Here is a 25,151-nt window from a genome sequence, read left to right as displayed (position 1 = left end):
CTTGCACTGTTGTTAAAGGGACAGTAGTTCCAAAACTGAAAGATACAGGCAGCCAGATCTCAGCTTCAGGTGATGAAGAACTTTGAATAGAGTGCTACAACCAAGGACTGGATTTTCTTGTGAGATAACGAGCTCCTCATCACCAGAACTGCTCAGGCAAAAGTACAGAAATAATGCTGCTGCTGCTGCTGCTAAGTCGCTTCAGTCGTGTCCAACTCTGTGCGACCCCATGGACTGCAGCCCACCAGGCTTCTCCGTCCATGGGATTCTCCAGGCAGAGGAGACATTTTAAAAGAGATTCTTGAATTGAGTGGGTGGTTGAACTGCATAACTTTTCTTAAGTTTTCCTTGAAGCTGCTCATTACATTCCCAGAAAGGAGGAAAAATAAGGGAGAAAACCTGGACACACCCACCTTTCCAGGGAGAAAATCTGGACACACCACTTTTCTCTGCTGCTGCTGCTAAGTCGCTTCAGTCGTGTCCGACTCTGTGCGACCCCGTAGACAGCAACCCGCCAGGCTCCGCCGTCCCTGGGATTCTCCAGCAATTTCATTCCTCCAAGTTTTAGCACAGTATATAGTCGCAAAGAGTCAGACACAACTGAAGTGATTTAGCACAGCACACATAGTGTGGCGATCTTCCCAGGTGGCATTTGTGGTAAAGAATCCACTTGCCAGCACAGGAGACATAAGAGACTCAGATTCGATCCCTGGACTGGAAAGATCCCCTGGGCATGGCAACCCACTCCAGTATTCTTGCCTGGAGAATCTCATGGACAGAGAAGCCTGGCAGACTACAATCCATAGGATTGCAGAGAGTCAGGCATGGATGAAGCGACTTAACACACACACACACACACACACACACACACACACACACACAGAGTATAATACGTTCAAAGGATCCCAGGTCTGTGGAGGACCTTCTCAGTTGACAAGTGGTCCAAGGTTTCAAAAGAGATAGAGAACAGCAAGTAATCCTATGGTCCAGAAGGGTGGGGTAAAGATGGTGATATCTAACCTGGGACTTAAAAGTAGGTCAGTTTTGGTCTCAGAACTGTACCCTGGTGACAGGAACAGAGTGAGCTAGGAATGTTAGTGCTTGCTGGAGAAAGTCAAGTTCAGTTAGAACAGATGAGGCTTCTATTCCGTGCTCCCAGCCTGCTCAGTCTGATCCTCCCACTCCAGAGAGCTGTCAGCCTAGGCCATTGCATAAGAGGATCTTTCTCAGAGAATTTCCATCTTCCTTTCATATTAGCAATTATTGATTGTCCAGAACTTGATGTGGTGGCCATCTGCCTTTGTCCTTGAAAGGCTCTGCAAGCTTCCAACAATTCTTCCCCGGACAGCCCTTCAGATAGATTCCTGCAGAAGTACTATCCTAGGCATTCAGTTAATATGGCTCAGGAAACTACTGCCTCCTAATGAACTACTTTCAAATGTTTGATTGCGTTTAACTGGATACATATTTCAGCCATATTCTTGAGGTACACACACATGTTTTATGAACAGGATAGCTGAACATGGCCTAGAAAGTCAGATAAGGAATTTATATTTGTTTTGATAGAAAACTGGGAGTTTGGGATTAATAGTGTGAGAGCAAAAAAGTTATATAATGAAAGTTTAAAGAAAATAAGCCTGTCGGTGGCCTGAAGGAGGCAGTGAGGGCTAGTATGAGGGCCATCAAGAAAGCCAATATTAAAAGCTTAAAGACTTGAGATGAAGATGCTGAACCAACTTAGGGGAAGCAGGCATGACAGGAAAGAGATGGGCCTGTGTGATGCCTTGATGGAAATGTGAACATTTCCTGGTGTCCGGTGGATGCGGGAGATGACTAGTACTGATACACATCACCCATCCTCAGCTCTGCTTTCCTTGAGCTCCCCCACCAGCCACATCTCCTCGCTGAGGCTGGATCATATGTCTGACTTGGTTTCCAGTCTCGGAGCAAATCCCTTTGGGTCCTCATTGATGGAGAATTTCCTTACCTAACACTGCTTTCATTCATTAACTGTCATCTTCCTCCCCCATTTGGGAGCAGTGTTTCCATACAGGTACAAGGGGAGTAGCATCAAAGAGGCATAGGTACAAAGAAGAAATGTTTAAGTAGGTTCATAAGGAGCAGGGGATGCTTTTCTTCATTTCCCAATGTTGTACGTAACTAAAGCATTAAAACTAAGAGTCCATTCCCTCACTTGCCCAGAAGAAGGAGCATAAGATGGCAGTAGTAATTAACCTTTCCCATCCCCCAACAGCAAGTCTGTGTATAAGACAGATACCCAGTTTTTCTAGTCATATCTAGAATCGGACCTTTCTGAGTCAAGAAATACTGTTTTTTTTTATTTATCAATGGTTTTGGAAACCATTTTCCCCCTTTTGCCAAAAAGTTCTTATGGGTAAGCACCATGCAAAATTTTTACAAGTTCCTCTCTCTGAGTCTGTGCACATCCAGTCAAGGGCTCTGCCTGCCATGAATAAGACCCACAGAACTTACCAAAAGGCAGCCATGCCAATTCTAGCCCCCTAAGGAACCCCTTCCTGCTCTCTCAGAACCAGAATCATGGTCAAAAAGAGAAAACCAGTGTTTCAAGGGCACAATCTGAGGGACATCCCCTTCTCCCCATTCCACACGCTAGCCCTACCCTGGTGCTTGGAATTCCCAAATTACTCATTCCTTGGGTAAAGGCATTTTTGAAAGCCCCTATTAAAATGCAAATGCTAGCTGGAAAGGAGAAATGTCTTTTGTTTTAGCTATTAAGAGTTAAGTTTAATTTCTCCAGGAAATGGAACTTGGAAAGAAATCATACTCATGAAAGGAAGGAGAAGAACAGGGAATGGGACCTCTCCCATCTTGACTGGGAGATGGAAAGTGCTGGATACAATTTTCTTTGTCTACATATATTCAAAATGGCATCTCTCTCCCAAACTCAGCCTAAGTGAACTATGATGGGCAGCTCAGAAAGTTTTTGCATTGATTAGAGATGAGGACAAGGGTCTAATAAAGGGTTAGGTGCTCAGCCTAGGGCCCTATCTTTCCTTCTTGCCTGACCATGAAAGGTGAAGTATCCATACTTGCCTGGACTCTGAATGACTCCAGAAACTTCCCTACCTCCTCATTTGTTTCAGACATACTTGTTCTTGTTCTATGTCCTTATAGCTTCCATCTTCTGGCCCAGAGACCCCTAAACTCAACTCCTACCTCTATCTGATTTTTGAAACATGGTATTTGAACCTTGAATTTCTCCTAAGGAATCTAGCTTAGACTGTCTTTTCACCTTTCATGTTCTCTCCACTCCCCACTCTAGCCTCAATTCCATGAAATCCAATCCTCACCTCCATTATGAGGGGACATCTGTTATCTGGGAATATTGTAGTAACCAAAATATCAAGCTCAAAGACGTTGCTCTTGAACAGTGAGCACAATCACAAAACCATTTCTTCTCTTCAGAGCATTGTTGCTACACAGTCATTTTTAGTGTGAATATTTAATTAGTACTGTTTTCCTGTTAGCCTAGAAGCTTCAAGAGAACAGGGGCCATGTCTTTTATTCTCCTTGTTAGAAACCCAGAACCTGGGACATAGTAAGCATTCAAAAAATATATTTAGGGCACATGAATGAGCAGAGATTTATAAAAGCTTTCATTATACATAGGATAGCTCATGTAAATAGTAATATCTGTAACAGCAAACAGAAAATATCACACTCTGAACTGGTGCACATAATTAAATAGACATTTTAATCCAGAGCCTGAGTCCCAAGACTGAGGTTGGGGGGAAGAGATTGACTCCTCAGTTCTTACAATTTGAGGAGTGGGAAGTTCCCTTGGTCAAAAATTATTTTCACCTGTCTCTCCAGAACCTTCAATAACTATTAGTGGAGGCACTATTTTAAGGCTATTTGCAAATGCAAATAAGTTCATGGTATACAGAACACGATAAACCACTGCCTGGGCTCTTTTTGACCCAGGACTATTTATTTCCAAATAAGCTATTTGTCTCTAGTGCCAGGTGGGGCTGATACTGGGATGGGGCTCTTGGATGGGAAGAAGAAATGGGCAAAGGTTTCTGGACAGGGGGAGGGAAAGACCAAACAAGAAAGCAGAGGCTGTTTCAGAGTGTGAAGGTTTGGTCCCCGTCCACTGGACTTTCCATTGGCACAGCATGCTTGGATAGCTTCTCCTGGAGCATAGCTGTTTGGAGCCCACAGCACTGCAAGGCCAGGAGTGGCTACCAGTTGTTTGGTAAGTGGTGCCTTCTATTTCCTGCCTGTTACGTCTCTCAGCTCGTCAAAGCAGACAAAGGGATCCGACTAGAAGAGACACATTTTTGTCATGTCCCGCCTCCAGTGTAGACAGTCCAGGAACCAAGCCTGATGGTCCAAGGATTTAATCACATACCCCTCACCCCTTCTTACCCACTCCCTTGCTGGCTGTCAGCCCCAACTTTGAACATCTGCCCCAGATGCAGCCTGACCCCACACCACACTCCCCCAGGCACACGAGCCTCATGAGAACATACCTGTCACAGGTGCCCATCCACTGCAGCTCCAAGAGACCAGAGGCATAAGCCCAGGGGCATTCCCAAGGAACACAGAAGCAGGGATCAAGAATAAATGAAGAGGAGCCTTTGTGAGCTCCCCATACCTCCTAACGCTCCTTGTAGAGAGAGAAATAATGTCAGGGCTGAGGCTAGATCTCAAATGCAGAAAGGGGAACTGACTAGAGAGAAATAACACCACAGACAGGGGCAGTGTTCTCTCTGGTTCCAGATAACTTCTGCTGGCAGGTGGGCATTTCCACTGATGAGAATGACTGCAAACACACTCCTGAGAGCTAGTGACTGTAAAGCCCTGAGGAAACCCCCCGAAGACAGCCCAGCCACAAACATGGCAAAGACACCTTCTCTGACAGATCATAGAGGTCCATAGGTAAAAAGAATCAGCTCAGTTCAGCAAATGTTTTACTGGGCAGCCACATGCCAGACGCTGTGTCTGGCTGAGCAGGGCTGCAGGAGACAGCCCTCAACCAGAGAGAGCAGAGACATCTGGTGCTTCACCTGTCACCTTGCCCCAAATCAGTCATTGAGTTCCACTCCATGAATCCTGCTAGCAGTCAGTAACACACATAGCCCCTATTTTCAGATTATCTTAATCTAATCCTAGTTGTGCTCGCCTAGAATGTCTCTATTACCTTGGTCCACTATTCCTGGAAGTGGATGGTACTCTTTGTTTTGGCCACACCAGGTGGCAGGTGGGATCTTAGTTCCCCAACCAGTGATGGAACCCATGCCCCCTGCATTGGGAGCCCAGAGTCTTAAGCACTGGACCGCCAGGGAAGTCCTAATGGATGGTACTATTGAGTTTGGGGAAGAGTCACAAGAAGTATGAAAGGTGTGTGAATTCCATGTGGATCTTTCCAAACTCAGTGCTTAGGTAGAAACAGGCTTCACATATATAATCCTGCCCAGCACATGGCTTCTTTTTTCTGACCTTATCAGGCCTTACAACAACCTCTGCTCAATCTGGGGACAATTATGTGCCACTTCATCTGCAGCATTAGAGTCCAGAGGAGAGACAGCCTGCTTCTGAGCAGAGCTCCCCCTTCTCTTAGAGACTGGTGGTGCCCCATGAGGCTGGAGACATTGAAAGTGACAAAGTGAAAACTGCTTGATGTTGACTGGGTGGAAGAGGTCCAGGGGAAGTAGCACTGGTTTTGGAACTGGTGGTCAGTCCTAGGTCAAATCTTGGCTTGATCCACTGGACCCTGGGCAAATTATAGAATATCTCCCAGCTCAGTCTTCTCATCTATGAATTGTGACTAGTAATAGCCTCCTTGCTCTGTTGTGAAAAACAAACGAGGTCTTGCATGTAAATAACCTGGCACATAGCATGCTCTGCTGCTATTTAGTCTTCATCACTGCTTTCCCACCTTCTTTTTGGACTTTCCAATCCTCACTTTGACCTTTCCACAAAGATCTTCCTTCCGTCACTGGGTGGATGATCATTCTTCCCCCAAACAGGTTTGTAAACCCCTTCACCTTCCACTGTGGCCTCTCAAAACCTGTGTGGGTCCTGGGCCCTCACTCACGTTACTTCCCCTCAGCCACTTTATGTGCATACCTTGGAAACTTCATCCTTTATTCGAATAGGCCTCACCTGGGGTTTTCCTCTGGATTTTACAATCGTATGGTTTTTAATTTGAAAGGGTCTATTTGGTTTCCTTATTGTAACACATGAAATTACCCCACCTATCAGCGCACAACAAATTATTCATATTCCATGTAGTTTTCAAATTTTCTTTTCTTCCTTGTACTCAGCAATCAAAATATAAGACTGACTAAATTGGAAAGTCCTACTATCAAAACATTTGGAATAATATTTTCCAAACTTCAGTCATTCTGGCCACTAGTCTCACTTCATATCTGTGCAAAATCTGTACTATTTTTTTCACAATATTTTTCTCTTAACTTACTTTAAGTAAATTTGTTTAAAAAGGACTCCTTATGTCGATATTAAGAATTTTAAAAAGCAGTATCATTTGCCATAAATAAAGGATAAGTAAAAATAACAAGTCACACTAGACTTCAGAACCAAAGATACATGTGTTCAAATGCCACTTCCTATAGTTAATAGCTGTGTGTTCTTAGGGAAGTGACTTAACTTCTGTGAGTCTTAGTTTCCTCACAGAAGTAATGCTAAATATATTTTAATCTCATTGTGAGGGTCAGATAGGATGACATAATTATATACAGAGTACCTAGCACAGATTGTGGCATGTAGTAGTTTCCTTTTAAAAAAAAAAAGTGTTTTTTTTTTTTCATTTTCTGTTTTCCATATCCCTTCTTTCATCTGCTTACTTTAGTTCTTGCTTAGAGCAGCCTCCTCCAAAGCTGTAACATGGAAGTGCAGGGAGATGAGGCAGGCAGCAGAAATAAAGGACAGTACAGTGTCATGGAATTCTCCTACTCCATGACTTAGAGACGCAGAGTTGTTTAAGAGACCTCAGAAGTCATTCCAGTCTCTTACTCAAGCAAGGAATCCCCTTGATATCATCTCTGATAGATGGAGGTCCAGTCTTTGCTTTTTCACTAATGTTGGAAAACTCACTATCTGATGAGACAGTTCTAAGAGAAAAGCCTTCTTTATAATAATCCCGTCATCCACCTTTCACTCCTCACTCCCAGAAATACAATCTACTTGTCTCTGTCATGTTTTCTAAAACTACATAGAATATATGTATCTATATCTAGATATAAAATCCTCCAAATAGTTGAAAGCAAATATTATAAATTTCCTTAATAGTCTCTTCTTGCAACTAAATATAATCAGCTGTTCCTCGTATGATTTGTTCTCCAGAACCATAATCAACTGGGGCTTCCTAGGTGGGACTAGCGGTAAAGAACCTGCCTGCCAATGCAGGAGACGTGAGAGATGCAGGTTGGATCCCTGGGTTGGGAAGATCCCCAGGAGGAGGGCACGGCAACCCATTCCAGTATTCTTGGCTAAAGAATCCCGTGGACAGAGGAGCCTGGTGGGCTGCAGTCCACAGGATCATAAAGAGTTAGACAGAGCTGAAGTGACTTAGCACACATGCACACGAGCACCCTAATCAACTCAGTGGCTCTCACACTGGCACCCACCTCCCTGAGTCTGTCAGCTATCTTTTTGCTCACAGAATGAAACAGGCAGTGACAAGATCACTTTTGTAAATGGGTCAGAGATCAAATTAGCCTATATACATTTCCACTGGGAGGTTGGCCGACCATGACTTTTTTTTTCACATGTCAAGTCAGATCACCACCCTCTGGCCCCATCTTGTTTGTGTATCAGTATTTGGGGCCAGTGTTCAACCAGTCAAAATTACTTTGAATCCCACATATTTCATCCATTGTAAATTAGCCATCCTTCCAAGCCCGTGCCACTTGAAAATCTTATAAGGAGGCTCACCAAGGCTCATCAGAGGCAAGGATACAGAGGGTTCAACAGTGATGGTGGTCAGCAGTTTCAAATGCTGAGAAGAGGTCAAGCAAAATGAAGATCAGTTCCTTGTGTTAATGAGGAGGAAGTTGCTGGTAACCTCAGAAATCTGCCTTCTGTGTGGGGCTGCTTCCTCTACTGCTTTCCTCCCAGATGTTCTTAGGTCTGAGGAGGCCATGGCTACCGGGAAAGCAGCAGGAGGGGAGTGGCTTGTAGATAGTGGCTGAGTGGAGGAAATGGACCCCTTCCCCATGTCCTTGCCCAGCTTTGCTCAAGAGATGTTCCTCTGGGGCCATGTAGTTAGGGTCTACTCTGGGAGGCAAAGCTAGAAACCTGTGGCATTTGGAAACATCCAAACACTTAGCTGAATTTTCCAGTTCCAGTTGTATTCATTGTTTTATATATATGACTTTCTGTGGCCAGGGGTCAGGAGGCACTCTAAAAGCATTCCAGGTGGTGGTGGTGGTTCTGATACTAGCCAAATAGTTTCCACAAATAATTGTAGAGGCATGATTTATTGAAACATTAATTAGTGTTTGTTTTCTGGGCTTCCTTCATACAGAGATTTTTTACAAAGGAGAAAGCAGAAGAGACTTAAAGTCAAAAGCACTTTTGGACTTTTGTGAAAGCCCCTGGAAAAGACAATGTAGGTGCCCTAGAAGGTGAGAGGCAAGACAGAGAGTGCTTTTGAGATGCAGAAGGGAGGGAGAGAAGGGCAGGGGTGTGTGGGGCCTGTGCATAGCGGGATCCAATCAACCCACACACTGCTCCCAAGGGCACAACAACCTCAGGGGAGATGGTTCATGTAGGAGACCCATCCTCAGTGAATGACCTCATTCCCCACTGTAGCGTGGGGGCAGAGAGCTGCCAGACTTCACAGACCACTGTGTGCTGGAGAATAGGGATGCTGATAGCAACCAGTATAGACCAGGACTTCCACCACTTTTTAGGTAAGCTTCTGAATTCTGACTGGGCCACAAGCAGGGGAGGGCACCCCTGTATGATCAATCTGGAAGGCAATTAGTCCTGAATATTCATTGGAAGGACTGATGCTGAAGCTGAAACTCCAATACTTTGGCCACCTGATATGAAGAACTGACTCTTTTAAAAAGACCCTGATGCTTGGAATTGAAGGCGGGAGGGACAAGGGGATGACAGAGGATGAGCTGGTTGGATGCCATCACCGACTTGATGGACATGAGTTTGAGTAAGCTCCGGGAGTTGGTGATGGACAGGGAAGCCTGGTGTGCTACAGTCCATAGCGTTGCAAAGAGTCAGACACAACTGAGCGACTGAACTGACTGACTAACTTGTCTAACTGTCACAGTGGGGGCTCACAGGTGGGATTAAGAAAAAAGAAAAGTGATGATGTCTTACACACTTGGACTCATGGACAGAACTTCACACCCTATGTGTAATGTAATCCATGCATGGGGGCCCAGGATTTAACTGAAAACAGAGTTTCTGAATTGTTGTTTATTTAGAACAGCTGCAGCCCAGGGTTGGGTCCTATTCTTATTGCCAGCCTTGCTGCACAACCTCTAATGATGCAGGAGAGTTAGCCATCCCAACATCTGACTCTACTTTTAATGAAATTTTGCTGGATTCACAGACAGGTTCCCTAACACCACCTGAGAGAGAGAGAGCATAAAACATCTGCTATGAAATTTACCTCTTACTGCTGTTGTAAAATTGTCTTTTTAGAACCCTCCCTACTTAAGGCATAAACATCCTGACAATAAGAGAAAGAAAAGACAAGACACAGACTGGAAGAAAACATTTGTAAAACACAAATCGGATAAAGGACTGGTATCTAAAGTGTACCAAGAACTCTTAAACCTCAAATATAAGAAATCAACTCAATTTAAAAATGGCAAAAGATCAGATCATACAAAAGTCATCAAGGATATACTGATGGCAAATAAGCATATGAAAAGATGCTCAGCTTCATATATCATTAGGGAATTGCTGATTAAAACAACAATGAGCTAGTAACTACATACCTGTTAGAATGGTTAAAATTCACCAAACTGACAGTGCCCAGTGCTGATGAAAATGTGGGGCAAGAGGAACTCTCATTCATGGCTGGTAGGAATGAAAGGTGCTTTGGAACAGTTTCTTATAAAATTGAACATAAGCCTACCATATGACCCAGCAGTCATGCTCCTAGGTATTTACATGATGAACTGAAAACTTAGGTCCCCACAAAAACCAACACACAAATATTTACAGCAGCTTTACTCATTATTGTCCCAAACCAGAAGCAACTAAAATGCCCTTTAATAAGTGTATGGATAAGCCAACTGTGATACATCCATACAATGAGATATTATTCAGTGATTAAAGCATGAGCTATTAAGCCACAAAAAGACATGGAAGAACTTTAAATTCATACTTTTTGATGAAAGAAGACAGTTTGAAGAGACTCTATTCTGTATGATTCTGACTAGATGACCTAGAAAACACAAAACCATGAGAAACAGTATGAAGATCAGTGGTTGCCAGTGTCCATGAGGAGGGATGAACAGGTGGAGAACGGGGGATTTTGAGGGCAGAGAAACTGCTCTGTGTGATACTATAGTGGTAGATACAGGTTATTATAAATTTGTCAAAATTCATACAACACAAAGAGTGAGACAAAGTATAGAACAGAAAGATGATAGAAAGTATTAGTTGCTCAGTTATGTTCAACTCTTTGCGGACATGATGTTGTCTGCCAGGCTCCTCTGTCCATGGGATTTCCCAGGTAAGAATACTGGAATGGGTAGCCATTCCCTTCTCCAGGGATCTTCCTGACCTTGGCATTGAACCCAAGTCTCCTGCATTGCAGAAAGATTCTTTACCATCTGAGCTACCAGGGAACCCCCTATTAGAAATTCATCAAAATTCATAGAACACAAAGGGGGAGACTTAAGGTATGGACTTTAGATAATAATATATCAATACTGGTTCATTAATTGTAACAGATATACCACACTAATGCGAGATGATAATAATAGGGGAAATGGTCTACAAAACAGGGGTCATATGGGAATTCTCTGTATTATCTGCTTAATTTTTCTGTAAATCTTAAACTATTTTAAAAATAAAATCTATTAATTAAACACACAGACGTGCTAACCACATACATTGATTCCTGGTAAAGCAACCAAATGAATGCTGTGACATTTTAGTGGGCTTCTAGATTAGTGGGTAAGAAATTAGCATCAATTTCACAGTCCAAAGATTCACTTCTCCGTGTTGCACACTTGTAATCAGATGCCACACATAAAATGCTGCAGTGGAAAATCTCCAGGTTTGTATTTCTGCCTTCTATTTTGACTTTTTTTTTTCATCTTTCTGGTGTGAAACTGTTTTTTATGTCAGTTCCTTAGGTAAATCAAAGGAAAAGCCCCCATTGTTTTCTAAGGGCCAGATCAATTAAAAATAGCTTTCAGTTCCATGTTTCTGGAGGAACATTCTTAGAAATAAAATGTTTCTTTTTTCTTTGGAGGGGATGAAATCTTGACTTATACTTGAAATAAATTTTATATAGTTAAGTATTGTTGAGTATTTTCCTCTGAACCAAAATTCTGCAGCCTCAGTATTTATGTCCTGCAAGTGGGTTGACAAGGTAGGTGAGACCCTCACCCTTATAGCCTCTAACACGGCTCCCCTCCCATCTTAGGCTGGCTTGTTTGGTCTCTCTAGATGCCCCTCCTTTACTCACTTTCTCATGATGCAAATTCACACCTATCATTCATGCGTGCTAAGAAAGAGGCCTTGTGTGTTGTTTCTTAACTTGTGTTTGATCAACTTCTGAACACCAAAACTAGGATGCATAATACACTTTTGCCTAGATGTCCACTAAGAAGTCAGAAAGGCAAGGGGCACCAGCGGTTTTTTGCAAGATTCTATCAAGTGAATGCAAAAGATTCTTGTGGGCACTTTCTCTCAAAATCGCGTGGTGGCTTAACAAAACATACCCTAATTTCAGCAGCAAAATATGTTTCTTTGTATTGAAGATTACATCAGCACGTACTGAAAAGCAGGTTAAGCAAAAAAAATTGTCGAAAGGGTGTCAGGATACATCCATTTTAGAGAAAGAAGTTCTATTTTACCGGAGATGGGGGTGAGCTTCAGATGAGCTGTTCTTTGTTGGGCTGGGGTGAGTGAAGAAGGGGAGGAAGATGGAGTTGGGTACAACAACCCCGCCATGTGAGGAACCAGCCATCCCATACTCAGGATCTGAGAGTGATCCGTGGTCTGGTGGAGACAGGGCAGAATGGGATGGGGATAGGCTTCAACACACCCAGAAATCAGGAGTTTCTGAGAAGTGTGATGTCTGCAGTGTGAGGAATGGCGATATTTGTCTCTGTGGAACAAGGCCCTTCACTGGGGGACTGGTCCTGGCGACTAGCTGGGAACTGGACTGCGGGTGAGAAGCAAGGTGAAGTCACAGAGCAACTGCAGCTTAAGGGACTGAGGAATTCACAACTCACTTGGTGGACAGAGACCAGGATCAGAAGCAGCAAGATAACACCCAGAACACCCCTTCCCACCTGCCTGCCGTGTGTACGCACACTGGAAGGACTGGGCAGAGCATCAGGGCTGCTGCCAGAGCCTCCATGGGGACTGGCAGTGACTATAGACTCTGGTGGCAGCCAAATATGCACATTTTATGTTTCACCTGTTCCCAGCCGTCTTTGTATCTCAGTTAACATTTCCCGTTTTCCAATAATCCTTAAAAATCCACAGATGGATTTAGAATTCCTACTTTTTAATTTGCCTTCATTCATCAACAAATGCTTAACCAGCTTTGATTGAGTGCAGGCCTTGGGCTAGCCCTGGGATCCAAGGTGAGCCAAAGCCTAGGGTACCTGCCCTCCCATATCCTGCAGGAGACCTGCACAGTCTAATAATATCAAGGCACGTGTGTGCTAAGTCACTTCAGTCGTGTCCAACTCCTTGCGACACTATGGACTGTATCCCCCCAGGTTCCTCCGTCCATGGGATACTCCAGGCAGGAATACTGGAGTGGGTTGTAATACCCTCCTCCAGGGGATCTTCCTGACCCAGGTATTGAACCTGCGTCTCTTACGTCTCCTGCATTGGCAGGCAGTTTCTTTACCACTAGCGCCACCTGGGAAGCCCCAATATTGTTAGGGTACTTGCCAGCAGCTGATTTTCAACATAAACAACTTCAGTTACATATGATGCCCTAATGATCAGATACCATCTTAAGAGCATGAAATAGATTCTAACTAGATCAGGTAGGCCACAATTAGGAAAATTTTCCCCAGGCCCTCCATCTCAAGGATAGGCTATCTGAGAGATACTTCATATTTTAAGTAGTTACAGTGTCTGCATGACTATTAATCATGGGTGGCCCCAACTGAGAGAGCTCCCTTGAAGGAGGGGTAGACTCAGTGATCCTTAACTAATTTAGTAATTCTGTACTCTAGCTATTCAGGTTTATTACAATATAATCTTACAATCTCAGGGCTTCCTCTGATAGCTTACACAAAAGATGGCCGATTAGTTAACAAATAACAAAACTACATAAAATCTTTCCAAAAGGAATAAAATCTATACAATGGCAAGTTAAAAGATTGATACAATAAACTGCCAATATTGGTGATGGCACTTTTCAGAATCTAACGAAATGAATATCTGATTCCAAAGTGATATCCTTTCAATCTTAGCTTTACCTGGGAGTATTGAACCTCAACTCAGAAGATTGTGATCTCTGAATTTAAAGTGGCCCCTTGCTAAAGAATAGGTGCTTACACATTTTGAGAAACTGTTGTTTCTTTCTCAACAGTTTCTGAAATGACAAATCATTTGACATTTGTCATTTCCTTTATAACCTCAGTTAGAAGAAATAAAATGAGGTAATATTCTAAAATGTAAAAGTTGCTAGAAGAGTTACTTCCATATATTTTTTCCTATGTGTGCAGAGGAGAGAATATAAACATAACAAAACTAACACATTTTAACAAACGACAGCAGATTTCAACTTTAGGGAAGCACAAAGATCTGTGAAAGCACCTTTTTATGCAAAATATTTATATGAGTATAAATAAAATGTGCACTACAAAATAAAATAAACTAGACTGGGGCATACAGAGCACAGCTAATATGACTAAGCTTGTTAAAAAAAAAAAAAAAAAACCACTGGATTTTTTAAAGCTTCCATTTCACAACAGGGTTGAGGGAGGAGGCACTGCATTACCCAAAGGCTCACTTCCCTGTGTCATCTCTGTAACCAAAAGCAAAGCACAGAAGACTTCTGCGAACCTTTAAAATATGCATTTGTCAACTTGGATTTGCAATTTTCAAGTTGGTAGTGCAGAACCATAGAAGTGTAATTTTTGCAGTTCCCTTCACACACCTTTATCTGGAAAAAAAACATGATGTTGCTCTTCCTACTCTTCAGCAATGTGAGTAAACCTTTTTTGGAAAAGTGCCCTAAATAGATTCCCACACATCTGGTTTAAGACTAAAAACAATTTCAAATAAGACTTGCGCTGGTTAGCTACAGTTTTAATGTGAGGAGTTGGAATTTTTAAGAAGGATGGCACTTGTAAATCAGTTCCATCTTCATGTCTCATGGATTGAAGACAAAATATTGTATTTGTCATCACACTTGAGTTGCATTTTCACTGTGCATGGCCTATTTGCATACAAACAAAAGAGATTATTTTTAAAAGAGGTTTTCTGTGTTTTTGTTTTGGTCCTTTGGGATGACTGTGGTAAGACAGGACCAAGCCATTTTCATAACTTGGATTTCACACGTAAGTTTAAGTGACCCCTTCACTTCCCCTTCCTCACCACCCACTTCCAATTCATTGGCGGCCCATGTTAGGATCTTGGTCACCACTCATCAGGACTATTGCAACAGACTCCAAGCTGATTCCTTCTCACTATGCTTCACCCCAGTGGTCCCCAACCTTTTTGGCACCAGGGACTGATTTTGTGGAAGACAATTTTTCCACGGACCAGGGTTGGGGGATGGTTTCAGGATGATTCAAGCACGTTGCATTCATTGTGTGCTTTATTTCTAGTACTATTACATTAGCTCCACCTCAGATCATCAGGCATTATTAGATCCCAGAGGTTGGGGTCCTCTGCTTTACCCTACCATTATCTTTCATCAAGAACAATCTGATTTATGGAACGTCCTTGCTTTAAAGACTTACTCCCTGTTCCTCATGGATAGTTATCACACTTCTTACTTAGCAAGATCCATGGGCCCCTTCACAGCCTGAATCTGAGTTTTCTCTTCTGCTTTTATTGATCAGCTCATATAACTCACCCTCTAGTCACATGAACTGTTCTCTAGTTTTGGACCCTCACAAACCCTTTCATGACTCTTTGCCTTCTTTACCTTTGCACAAACTGTTCCTTCTGTCTAGAATGCCTTTCCTGCCTTCTCTGTTTGGAAAATACTTCTTCTCCTTCAAGATTCAATCATTCCACGGTTCACAGTTGAAACCTTTTTTATTTTTTTGGCCATCCTTCCCTCCTCTTTTCACAATATCTCTATCATCCTTCCTCCAAAATCACGTTATGTATTCTTCCATTATAACAATTTCCTCATTGTGCTACAGTCTCACTGCTCATATGGCTCTCCTGTCCTGTCTTCCACAAGTGCAGGGGACATGTTTCATTCCCCTTTGCATTCCCGCTGCTTAGCAAAGGAACAGGTCCAATAAATGTCCTTAAAGCTAACATCTGTTAGCTGATTGCTTATGAGCTAGGTGCTCTGCTAAGTACTTCAAATCTGTCACTTCATTTAATCCGCACAGCAAACATACAAAGTTTACAAGAGGAAACCGTTTCAGAAAAGTTAGGCCATTTTCCCAGGGACACACAGCTGGTGATCTCAAGATGTTGGTGAGATATAGAATTGAATCTTTTGTAATTTCTAGCTGATAATGCTATGTGACCATCGTTAGAATGTCAGGTGTCAGCGTACTTTTTTGGTGTGGTTTGGCACTTTTTGAGTAAGTCTCTCTACTCTGCCCCTTACTAATTTTGTGATGTTGAGTGACTTACTAAACCCTGCTAAACCTCAATTTCCTCATTTTGTTTTCAATGGGGAAAATAATACTCGGCTCACATGGTTGTCGTAAGGATCCAGGGACAATACCTGACGTCCGTTCCTAGCCCTGTCCCAGCCGTCGCAGCTACCACTGTCCCTGTTCTGAGCCACACATTCCATATTCCTGCATTAGCTCACGTCATCCTTTTCCTCTGAAAAACGGAAACTGTTAAACCTTCTAACTGATGAATTAACTGAGACTTAGAGAAGTAAGTAACCTGCCCCAAAGTTCCTTTAATCTAAGCAAATGTTTTTCCTAAAGCCCCCCACAACTGAAGGAGCCCCTCAGATCGATACCTAAGTAGTGTGTAAAGGGATAGTTCTGCCTGAATGTGTGAAAATTCTGATAACTGGGTTTCAGTTTGTTTTTCTTAACATTATTTTCTTACAACTATGAACATTTATTAAGCTTAACTTACATTTATATATTTTAGGTGGCTTTTTTTGTTGTTGTTTGGCTTTCACTTTATTCACTTGCCTTGAGCCTGGCCTTCTCTCATCTGTAATTAGGAGGTCTATTATAGCAACTTCTGAGTTATAAGTAAGAATTCATTTGCTAGAATTCAACCAGAAAAGGCAGAGCCAAAGAAATTAAAGACTTCATTTCAAATATTGGAAATAATAAATTTTAAAGAAAAGAATGTGAAGCCTCAGATATTTCATTTTCACAAGACTTTGCATCCTTTATAAATGCTTATAACCCTCATAGCATTGGTAAGTACCAATTTTACTTTAATTTACAGATGAAAGTGCTAAAGTTTAGGAAGCTGGATGTTCCCCAAGGTGACACTGCTAATAAGTACAAAATTACTTATTAACTTCTTAGTATTTGACACCAGCCCGACTGACTCAAAACTCAAACATTTTTCCAAGACACAGAACTACAGACAAAGGGAAAACAGCCACTTTTGTGCTCCTGGGGTTCCCTCCCACATGTCACTCTTATAAAAATGTCATCATATTTGATATTTATACCACTAATCTGAACTCTTTGAGTGCAGAAATCATGTATACTCATCTTTGGTATACTTGTAATGTGTGGCACTGTGCCTGGCATTGGAGAAGGAAATGGCAACCCACTCCAGTATTCTTGCCTGGAGAATCCCAGGGACGGGGGAGCCTGGTGGGCTGCTCTCTATGGGGTCGCACAGAGTCGGACGCGACTGAAGCGACTTAGCAGCAGCAGCAGTGCCTGGCATAGAGGTATTGAATAAACTGAAAAAAATTACTAAGGACAGAGAAATAGGCAGTGGTCAAGTTTGCCTGTATATGCTTTTTTAAGGCTTTTGATACAGTCTTAAATTCCAGAAAAGTTATAGCCATTCACAATCCCACAATCAGTGGTATATGACGGTACGATTCTTCATATATACACTGAGCATTTTTACCCTGACCTCCTAATAAAACATAAATTGTTAATTTGATAAATGAAAATATCTCATTGGTGGTTCACTGTCATTTTCCTTAATACTTAGTGAGGATGAGTATTTTGTGTCTTTTAAAATTACATTTTAAACTCTTTATTTTGAAACAAAGCTTCAAAGGTGGTTGGACAAAGAGTACAGGGAGGCCCTTGCACCTTTCCCCCAGTTTCCCCCAGTGGCGTTGTTTTACATAATGCTAGTACAATGGCAAAATCAGGAGACTGACATCGGTTTAATCCACAGAGCCTATTCAGCTTCCACCAGTTTTAGGTTTCACGTGTACTCCTTATGTGTGTGTATGTAGTAGTTCTCTGCCATTTTCTCACACACATAGATTCATGCAGCAATTGCCATTATCAGGATACTGAACTGATTCATCACCCCAAGACTCCCTGGTGTTACCTCTTTGCAGCCACACATGCCTCTTCCTTTGCCCACCACCCCTAGCCATGGCAACCACCAACTGTTCTGTCTGTGATTCCGTTATTTCAAGAATGTCACATAAATGGAATCACATAGTAGCATTTTGGGATCAGCATTTTCACTTAGCATCATTCCCTGGAGAGTTATTCAAGTTTGTGTGTGTATCAATAGTTGAGTCCTTTTATTGCAGGGTAGTATTCCATGGTACTGGAGTTTCAGCTTCAGCATCATTCCTTCCAAAGAAATCCCAGGGCTGATCTCCTTCAGAATGGACTGGTTGGATCTCCTTGCAGTTCAAGGGACTCTCAAGAGTCTTCTCTGATGCTGGGAGGGATTGGGGGCAAGAGAAGAAGGGGACGACAGAGGATGAGATGGCTGGATGGCATCACTGACTCGATGGACGTGAGTCTGAGTGAACTCTGGGAGTTGGTGATGGACAGGGAGGCCTGGCATGCTGTGATTCATGGGGTCGCAAAGAGTCGGACACGACTGAACGACTGATCTGATCTGATCTGATCTGATTCCATGGTACATGTGTGCTTCAGTTTGTTTAATCATGCATCCATGGAAGGACATTTCCCCCCTAGTTTTTGACTATTAGGAATAAAGCCGGTATGAATATTCATGTACTGTTTTTTGTGTGAACATAGGTTTTCATTTCTCCAGGATAAATGCCCAACAATGCAATTGCTGTGTTATAAGATAAATGTATGCTTAGTTTTGTAAGAAATTGCCAAACTGCTTTCCAGAGGGGCTGTACTATTTTACAGCCCCAATAGCAATATCTGAGTGATCTAGTTTCTCTACATCCTGCCAGTATTTAGTGTTACTATTATTTTTTACTTTATCCATTCTAATAGGTGTGTGGTAATATCTCAATGAGGATTTAATTTTCATTCCCATAATGGATAATGATGTTGAATGTCTTTTCATGTGCTTATTTGTCATCTGTATATCTTCTTTGGGGAAATGTCTTTATATCTTTTGCCCATTTTCTAATTGGATTATTTGTTTACTGTTTAATCTGATAAATGAAAATACCTCATTGATGTTTGAGTTGGCATTTCTTCAATTTCTACTGAAAATGAACATTTCTTGTTATTTATATATTTTTAAATCACTTAATTATTAACTACATTGGATTGCTTTTGTCACTTCATAATTTTGTTTTCTATTCCCAGTTACACTATAAAAATTATATGTCAGCTTTTTGTTCTATACTCTCCATGCTGCCTTAAAACTATCAGGTTCTTGCTGATAGTTCTATTGTTTAGTTGGTTGAAAATAGTCATAAGATGGAGGTGATGATCTAGGTTTTCCTTTTGGGTCCTTATTATTTCAGGTTTTATCCCATGATTATTTCCTGTCTGGTACTGACTAATTTATTTATTTCACTAAATGCTCATTTAACAAATTTTTATTAGCTCCTTAGTAAAGTCAAACCTGATAAATTTGATCCTCAATAATAAAGAAGTGTGATATTTGGGTTGCTTGGCAAAAAATATCCTGAGGCTACAGAAAGCAAATTTTAGGCTCATTTTGACTTTAAAGCTTTCTAAGAAAATGCTTCAGTACTTCCCTATTCCAATTCTACTATGCTTTTTTCCTGCTTATTGACATACATTATGAATGATCCCCCAAATTCCACTCAGGCTTGTCTTTTCCTTTACATCATCAGATTCACCACAGGCTTACAACATCCCCTTTACAACATCAGATTCATCATAGATTTCATCTCTGGGAAGCTTTAAATAACACATTTCTTAGGGCTTAAAAAAAGAGAATATAATCTGTGTTAGAACATGTAAAATGACAGCTGGAAAAAGCAGAGGAGACACCAGGTCTGTCTGGCTGACTCCAGGGTGTCTCCATGTGGCTCTTTTCTGGGCAGCATAGACGAGCTTGGTTCAGTGAAGAGGTCCCCTCTCATCACTCAGTGTTTTGTGGGAGTGGTCTATCTGCTGTCTCTCTTCTCAGCTCTCTAAGACCTACCTCTCTACTTAGCTGAGTGCTCCGCAAAGGTCGCCACAGACCTCTGGACTGATATTTTCAGTCATTCTCCTACTTCACCTTTCTGCAGAATTAACACTGTGACTACCCTCTACATTGTGGAATGTTTTTCTCCTCTTAGCTTAGGTGACCTAATCCTTTTTTTGGTTCCTCCCTCACCTCTCTGAAATACTTATTCATGGTTTCTTCCTCTGACTATCTGCACTCTCACCAAAGGATTATTTACACCCACCAAATGGATTAGATTGTTAGGGATGTGGTAACAAAGTACTGAGTGGCTTAAATGGAAATTTGGAAGCTGGAAGTCCAAAATGAAGTTATCAGCAGTGCTGATCCCTTCTGAGGGTTATAAGGGAGGGATCTGTTACAAGGCCTCTTTTCTTGGTACATGGCTATCTTCTCCAGGTTTCTTTACATTGTCTTCCCTCTATGCCTGCTTCTGTGTCTAAATTTCCAATTATTTTTAAACATATCAGTCATCTTGGATTAGGGCCCACCCTAACAACCTCATTTGAGCTTGATTATCTATGCAGAGACTCTATCTCTAAATACAGTTACATCCTGAGGTCCCATTAAGAAGAATGGTACTTTCATATACTACGGATTGTGGGATTGTGAATGGCTATAATTTTTCTGGAAAGCAATTTAAGACTACAAATTTTGAGGGGACACAATCAACCCTTAACCCTCAGTCCCTAGAATCACTTTTTCTGTATCTCAGGTGCTCAGTATAGAAATTCAGTAAATATACTTTGTCTTTCTGTGGCCATGTCCTCCTTTTTTTTTTTTTTAACTGAAGTATAGTTGATTTACAATATTGTGTTAGTTTCAGGTGTATGCCTGCCTTCTTCCTTGTATCTCTCTCCTCTTTGGGTTCCAGTGACACCATTTTTTTCCTATCTTGTTCCACTCTCTCGAGGCCCTCCTTAATGTCTAAGGTGGACTCTTTATCTTCATATACCTCCCTCGATCTTGAAGTTTTCCAGGTTCTATCCTTGGCTTCTTCTTACTCCACCATCCCCTCTCCCTAGCAATCTCACCCACAAAGAGAATTTCAACTATAACCTATACTGAGGCTGAAGACCTTTAAAATTTTCTGCAGCCTATACCTCTTTCTTGAACTTCACACCTGTATATCCGCTTGTCTGCTTGGACATCACCATCTAGCTGGTCCAAGAGATCTCAAATTTAGCATGTTAAAAAATGAATTCAACTTCTGTCCTCTTTCCCCATGGCCCAAACCCATCCACATTTTGGGAAGGATGCCACTATATACTTAGATCTCTCCTTTCAAGCTCAATATCTGTCAAAAAGCAAATTCTGCCAATTCTAGTTTGTAAATATGTCCCAAATGTGTCCTTTCCTCTCTGATCCCACCATAACTGCCCTGGTCTCATGTTCTCAACTCTTCTCCTTGAATCAGTTTCCTATAGTCTTATTAGTCTAATAATTTCCTAAATGATTTTGTTGTTACCTTAAATCAGTTATGCATTCTGCTGCCTGTGGAATTAAAAAAAAATTTTTATGGTATTTTTGCTTGTTTATGGTTCTTCAAATGTAGGCTGTGATTTTGGGATAATCACAATGGATGCCTGGGCTTGTGGGGGTGGGGGCAGGGGGGTGTCTTTGTTCTGGCTCCTCCCAGGGTCCACCTTATCCTCTATGAAAACTATCTGTCAGGCATCTTCTAGCAGTATATCTGCAATTCCACACACCCCATCTGTCTGTTTGATCACCCCAACCTTGGGGGGTGGGGTTTGTTTAAGTTATGTAGACTCCCCATGAAGCCCACAGCTTGTGGCCTATAAAAGCCTCAGGAGGGTCTCTGAGCCATCTTTTCTCTCCTGCAATAGCTCTTTGCTCCTGGCTTCATCTCTGCATCTAACTCAGGTCTCAGCTGCTTTACCCTCATCCTCCTTTCCAGCATTTGACTTCCTGCTGTGATCAGAGTCATTCTCTGGAAGTGGCTGGACTTGTCCTTGGACTCTGCCTGTTTCATGTCAGCTCCCCTGGGAGCCCAGCCTAGGGTTGCCCTGAGATGGCTGGATGGCATCACTGACTCGATGGATGTGAGTCTGAGTGAACTCCGGGAGTTGGTGATGGACAGGGAGGCCTGGCGTGCTGTGATTCATGGAGTCGCAAAGAGTTGGACATGACTGAGTGACTGAACTGAACTGAACTGAGAGGCTCAGAGCAGACTGAACACTTACGCTGGACAAAAATCTTCCTGAATTCTAGTCCTAGCATTGACATCAAGTAGCTGTATTATCTTGGACAAATGACCTCCCTTCTATTTCTTAATCCTAACTGTAATAGTAATAAACAATATTAATAATCACTGAGTACTTTTCAAAGCAAGGTTCTAAGGTACTTAGAACCCTACATGGATTATCTCATTAAAATCTCACACTTATCACAATTATCCCCATTACACAGTAAAACACTAAAGAATTTTGATTGTTAAGCAACTTGACCAAAGTCACACACCTAGAAAGTGAAAGAGTCAGGCACAGAAACCCCAGCACTTTGGTTCCTAAGTGTGGGCACTTAACCCCTGCACTGTTCTTCCTTTTACCATGCAGCTCTCTCTAGAGCCATACTATGCATTTGCAAAATAAGGAAATGAGCATTCTGATCTCTTCCACATAGAATATTTTATGAAAACAGGCTTATCAGGATCTAGTGATTTATGGGTAGAGAGAGTATGTTTTTGAGGAGTCAAGAGACAGTCAAGAAACAAAAAAGTTAATCAAAAATGACCCAAGCCCTAACAATGAAACTCCACAAATTATGAGTGATCATGTACCACTGGACAGCTGGCTGATTTTCTGAAAGAAGCCAGCTATTGGTTATGTTTTCTTAAATATCTAGCTTTATTTTTCTGCCTGCAGATGTGATCCAAATTCAAAAGCACAAAGTAGAAAATAGAAATCATCTGTATTTCTGACTAACATTGTATATAGGTATTATGTGTAACAGTAGTAGCAGTGTACATTCTGGGTTTTTTGTTTTTATTTTTCTGTAAGCGAAACACATGAATTGTTCTACATTAGAAGTTTTTAATGATTGCATGGTATTTCATTATGGATGTTCCATAATTAACCAACTACTTATGTTTAGACATTTAAGTTATTTCTAAGATTTTCCCTATGAGAAACAATGGCAAGAAAAATATGCCTGAATCCTTACAATAAATTCCTAAAAGTTGAACTACTTGGTTAATAGGCATATATATTTTCAGAGCTTTTGGTATGTATTACTAGATTATCATCTAGAAAGATTGTATTATCATCAACAAGTAACAAGGGTATAAATGTTCCTCCCTCCTTAGAAATCATAGGATTCTCACTTGCTTTTCAAAATATTTGTCATTTTGCTAAAAGAAAAATGTCATTTCACTCTTAATTTGCATTTCTTTTATTTCAGATGGTACTAAACAATATTGGCCATTTATATTTTGAAGTTTCCTGCTCATGACCAATTTTCAAGCACTGTGAAACAAAGAGAATCTTAACAACAACAATTACACAGTGGCCTTTGGTTCTATACACATCTGTAGCATAATTAAGGGGTATCACTTCTATGGTTCCACAAAATCTGTAAATTCTGAAATTGCTTACTTCTTATATGGGCAATAATTTCACTGGAGGGAAAAGAAGTCTTTACTTGGGAATTAAATTCTAATCTTCTGAAATAAAAGCAGAAAAGCTATCTACCAAACCAGTAAGCATTGGGTAGATGAGGGTTATGTAGATTTTCAAAGAACAATAATAACCAGTAACCCCAGCTGCTACCATCCAAGAGAAGGGTATGTGTGACTTTTTCCAGTAAGTCACAGCCATGGGGGCCTGCCAGGGCTTGGAGAAACCCTGTGGTGCAGGGCAAGATGGAAAGAAAGATCTCAGCTTTACTCCTTCTGACCATCGTGATGTTTAGTTAATTATTAAGCTTCTTTAAGCCACAGTTTTCTCATCTATAAAACACAATGATGATATCATCTGTCTGAGATTCATTGCAAAGATTAAAATATAGTGAAATCACAGTAAACTTAGCGTATATCATGCATATTTAATACCCGGTAGCAAATTGAATTATTCCACCTCCTTCTGCTACTTCACCGTGCTCAGAATCTCCCATGGCCTGTTTGTGACTCACTATCTGGATTCTGTATTTTCTTCTTACACCTCTTCTTATTCCTCTTCCTTTTTCTTGGCCTTTCTTCTACTGTTTCTATCTCATTCCCCACCCCCAGGCCAAACTGAACTTGGTGTCCACTGAATTTACTCCCTGACATTTGTTATACCTGTACAGACATTTAAAAGTTTCCTGATTCATGAAATCAGTAACTGCAACATTTAAATATTTAAAAAGCAAATCTAAAAAGTTAAATTATGTAAAAAACCCCTAACAGCCAATAAACATTTTGATATGTCCAGTAATTCACATTTTTAATTAGTAGTCAAATGTTTTTGGTAGGAATTTTTTTAAATCTCCCCTGCCTTGGAGGTATGGGATCAACTTAGAGTGGTAGAGTAAGAAGGGAAGAATGCCTTCAAGACTTTAGCAAATCTTCCATAGCATAGATGGAGCTTTCTCCCAAGTTTTCCTGCCACATAAATATGCCCTTAACACATAATTAGCATTTTTGGGCAAGAAGGACAGAAAACAGCACCATCTTCAACCCCAGCCTGACACTGAGGTCACCTAATTCATAACTGTCTTTCAAAGAATAAGAATGATCACTCACCATTTGAAACGCATTTTCGCTATTTCTGCTGTTGGGGTTACTTCTGGGAATGGACTGCGCTTGTCTGTCCGTCTGTCTGTCTGTGCTAGTCCGCTTTAGAGTGGCAGGAGGAGCAACCCCTCCTACATCCGTGAAAGCCTTCCTCCTCAATGACTGTATAATCTGTAACTTTCTGTATTAAAGGCTGTTCCTCTTTTTTTCTACAGATTTTGCCAACACTTGTGGAAGAAATTTAACCCTTTTCTTGCATTTGAGTGTTTTCACCTACGTCTAAATGTATTTAAAAAATAATAATTCCAGTGGCTTGAGTTCCAAACATGGCATTAAGATGAGATTAATTAAAAATCTCCCCTCTTGAAACTCCCTCAAAAAGCCTAAAAATTAACATAATTAACAAGAGGGGGGAAAAAGACCTCTGCATTTATAAAATGGAATAAAAGAATATCCTATAGATTATGGTAAGACAATAAAAAGTATGATTTAGTAT

The 25,151-nt window shown here is 41.3% G+C and overlaps 1 protein-coding gene across 5 annotated transcripts in view; it reads right to left on the bottom strand.

Moving 5' to 3' along the window:
• CD86 (CD86 molecule) overlaps positions 1–24,843 on the bottom strand; it is a 67,263-nt gene extending 42,420 nt beyond the window's left edge. For all 5 annotated transcript variants that reach the window (XM_055568376.1, XM_055568371.1, XM_055568373.1 and 2 more), the window contains exon 1: positions 24,665–24,843. In XM_055568376.1, the coding sequence (XP_055424351.1) occupies positions 24,665–24,678 (14 nt within the window). In that variant the 5' untranslated portion in view covers positions 24,679–24,843. The remainder of the gene's footprint in view (positions 1–24,664) is intronic.
• Between the last annotated feature and the right edge of the window lie 308 nt (positions 24,844–25,151).

This window comes from Bubalus kerabau, chromosome 2 (genome assembly GCF_029407905.1).
Source record: "Bubalus kerabau isolate K-KA32 ecotype Philippines breed swamp buffalo chromosome 2, PCC_UOA_SB_1v2, whole genome shotgun sequence".
NCBI lineage: Eukaryota > Metazoa > Chordata > Mammalia > Artiodactyla > Bovidae > Bubalus > Bubalus kerabau.
This window is presented reverse-complemented; position numbering and strand designations above follow the sequence as displayed.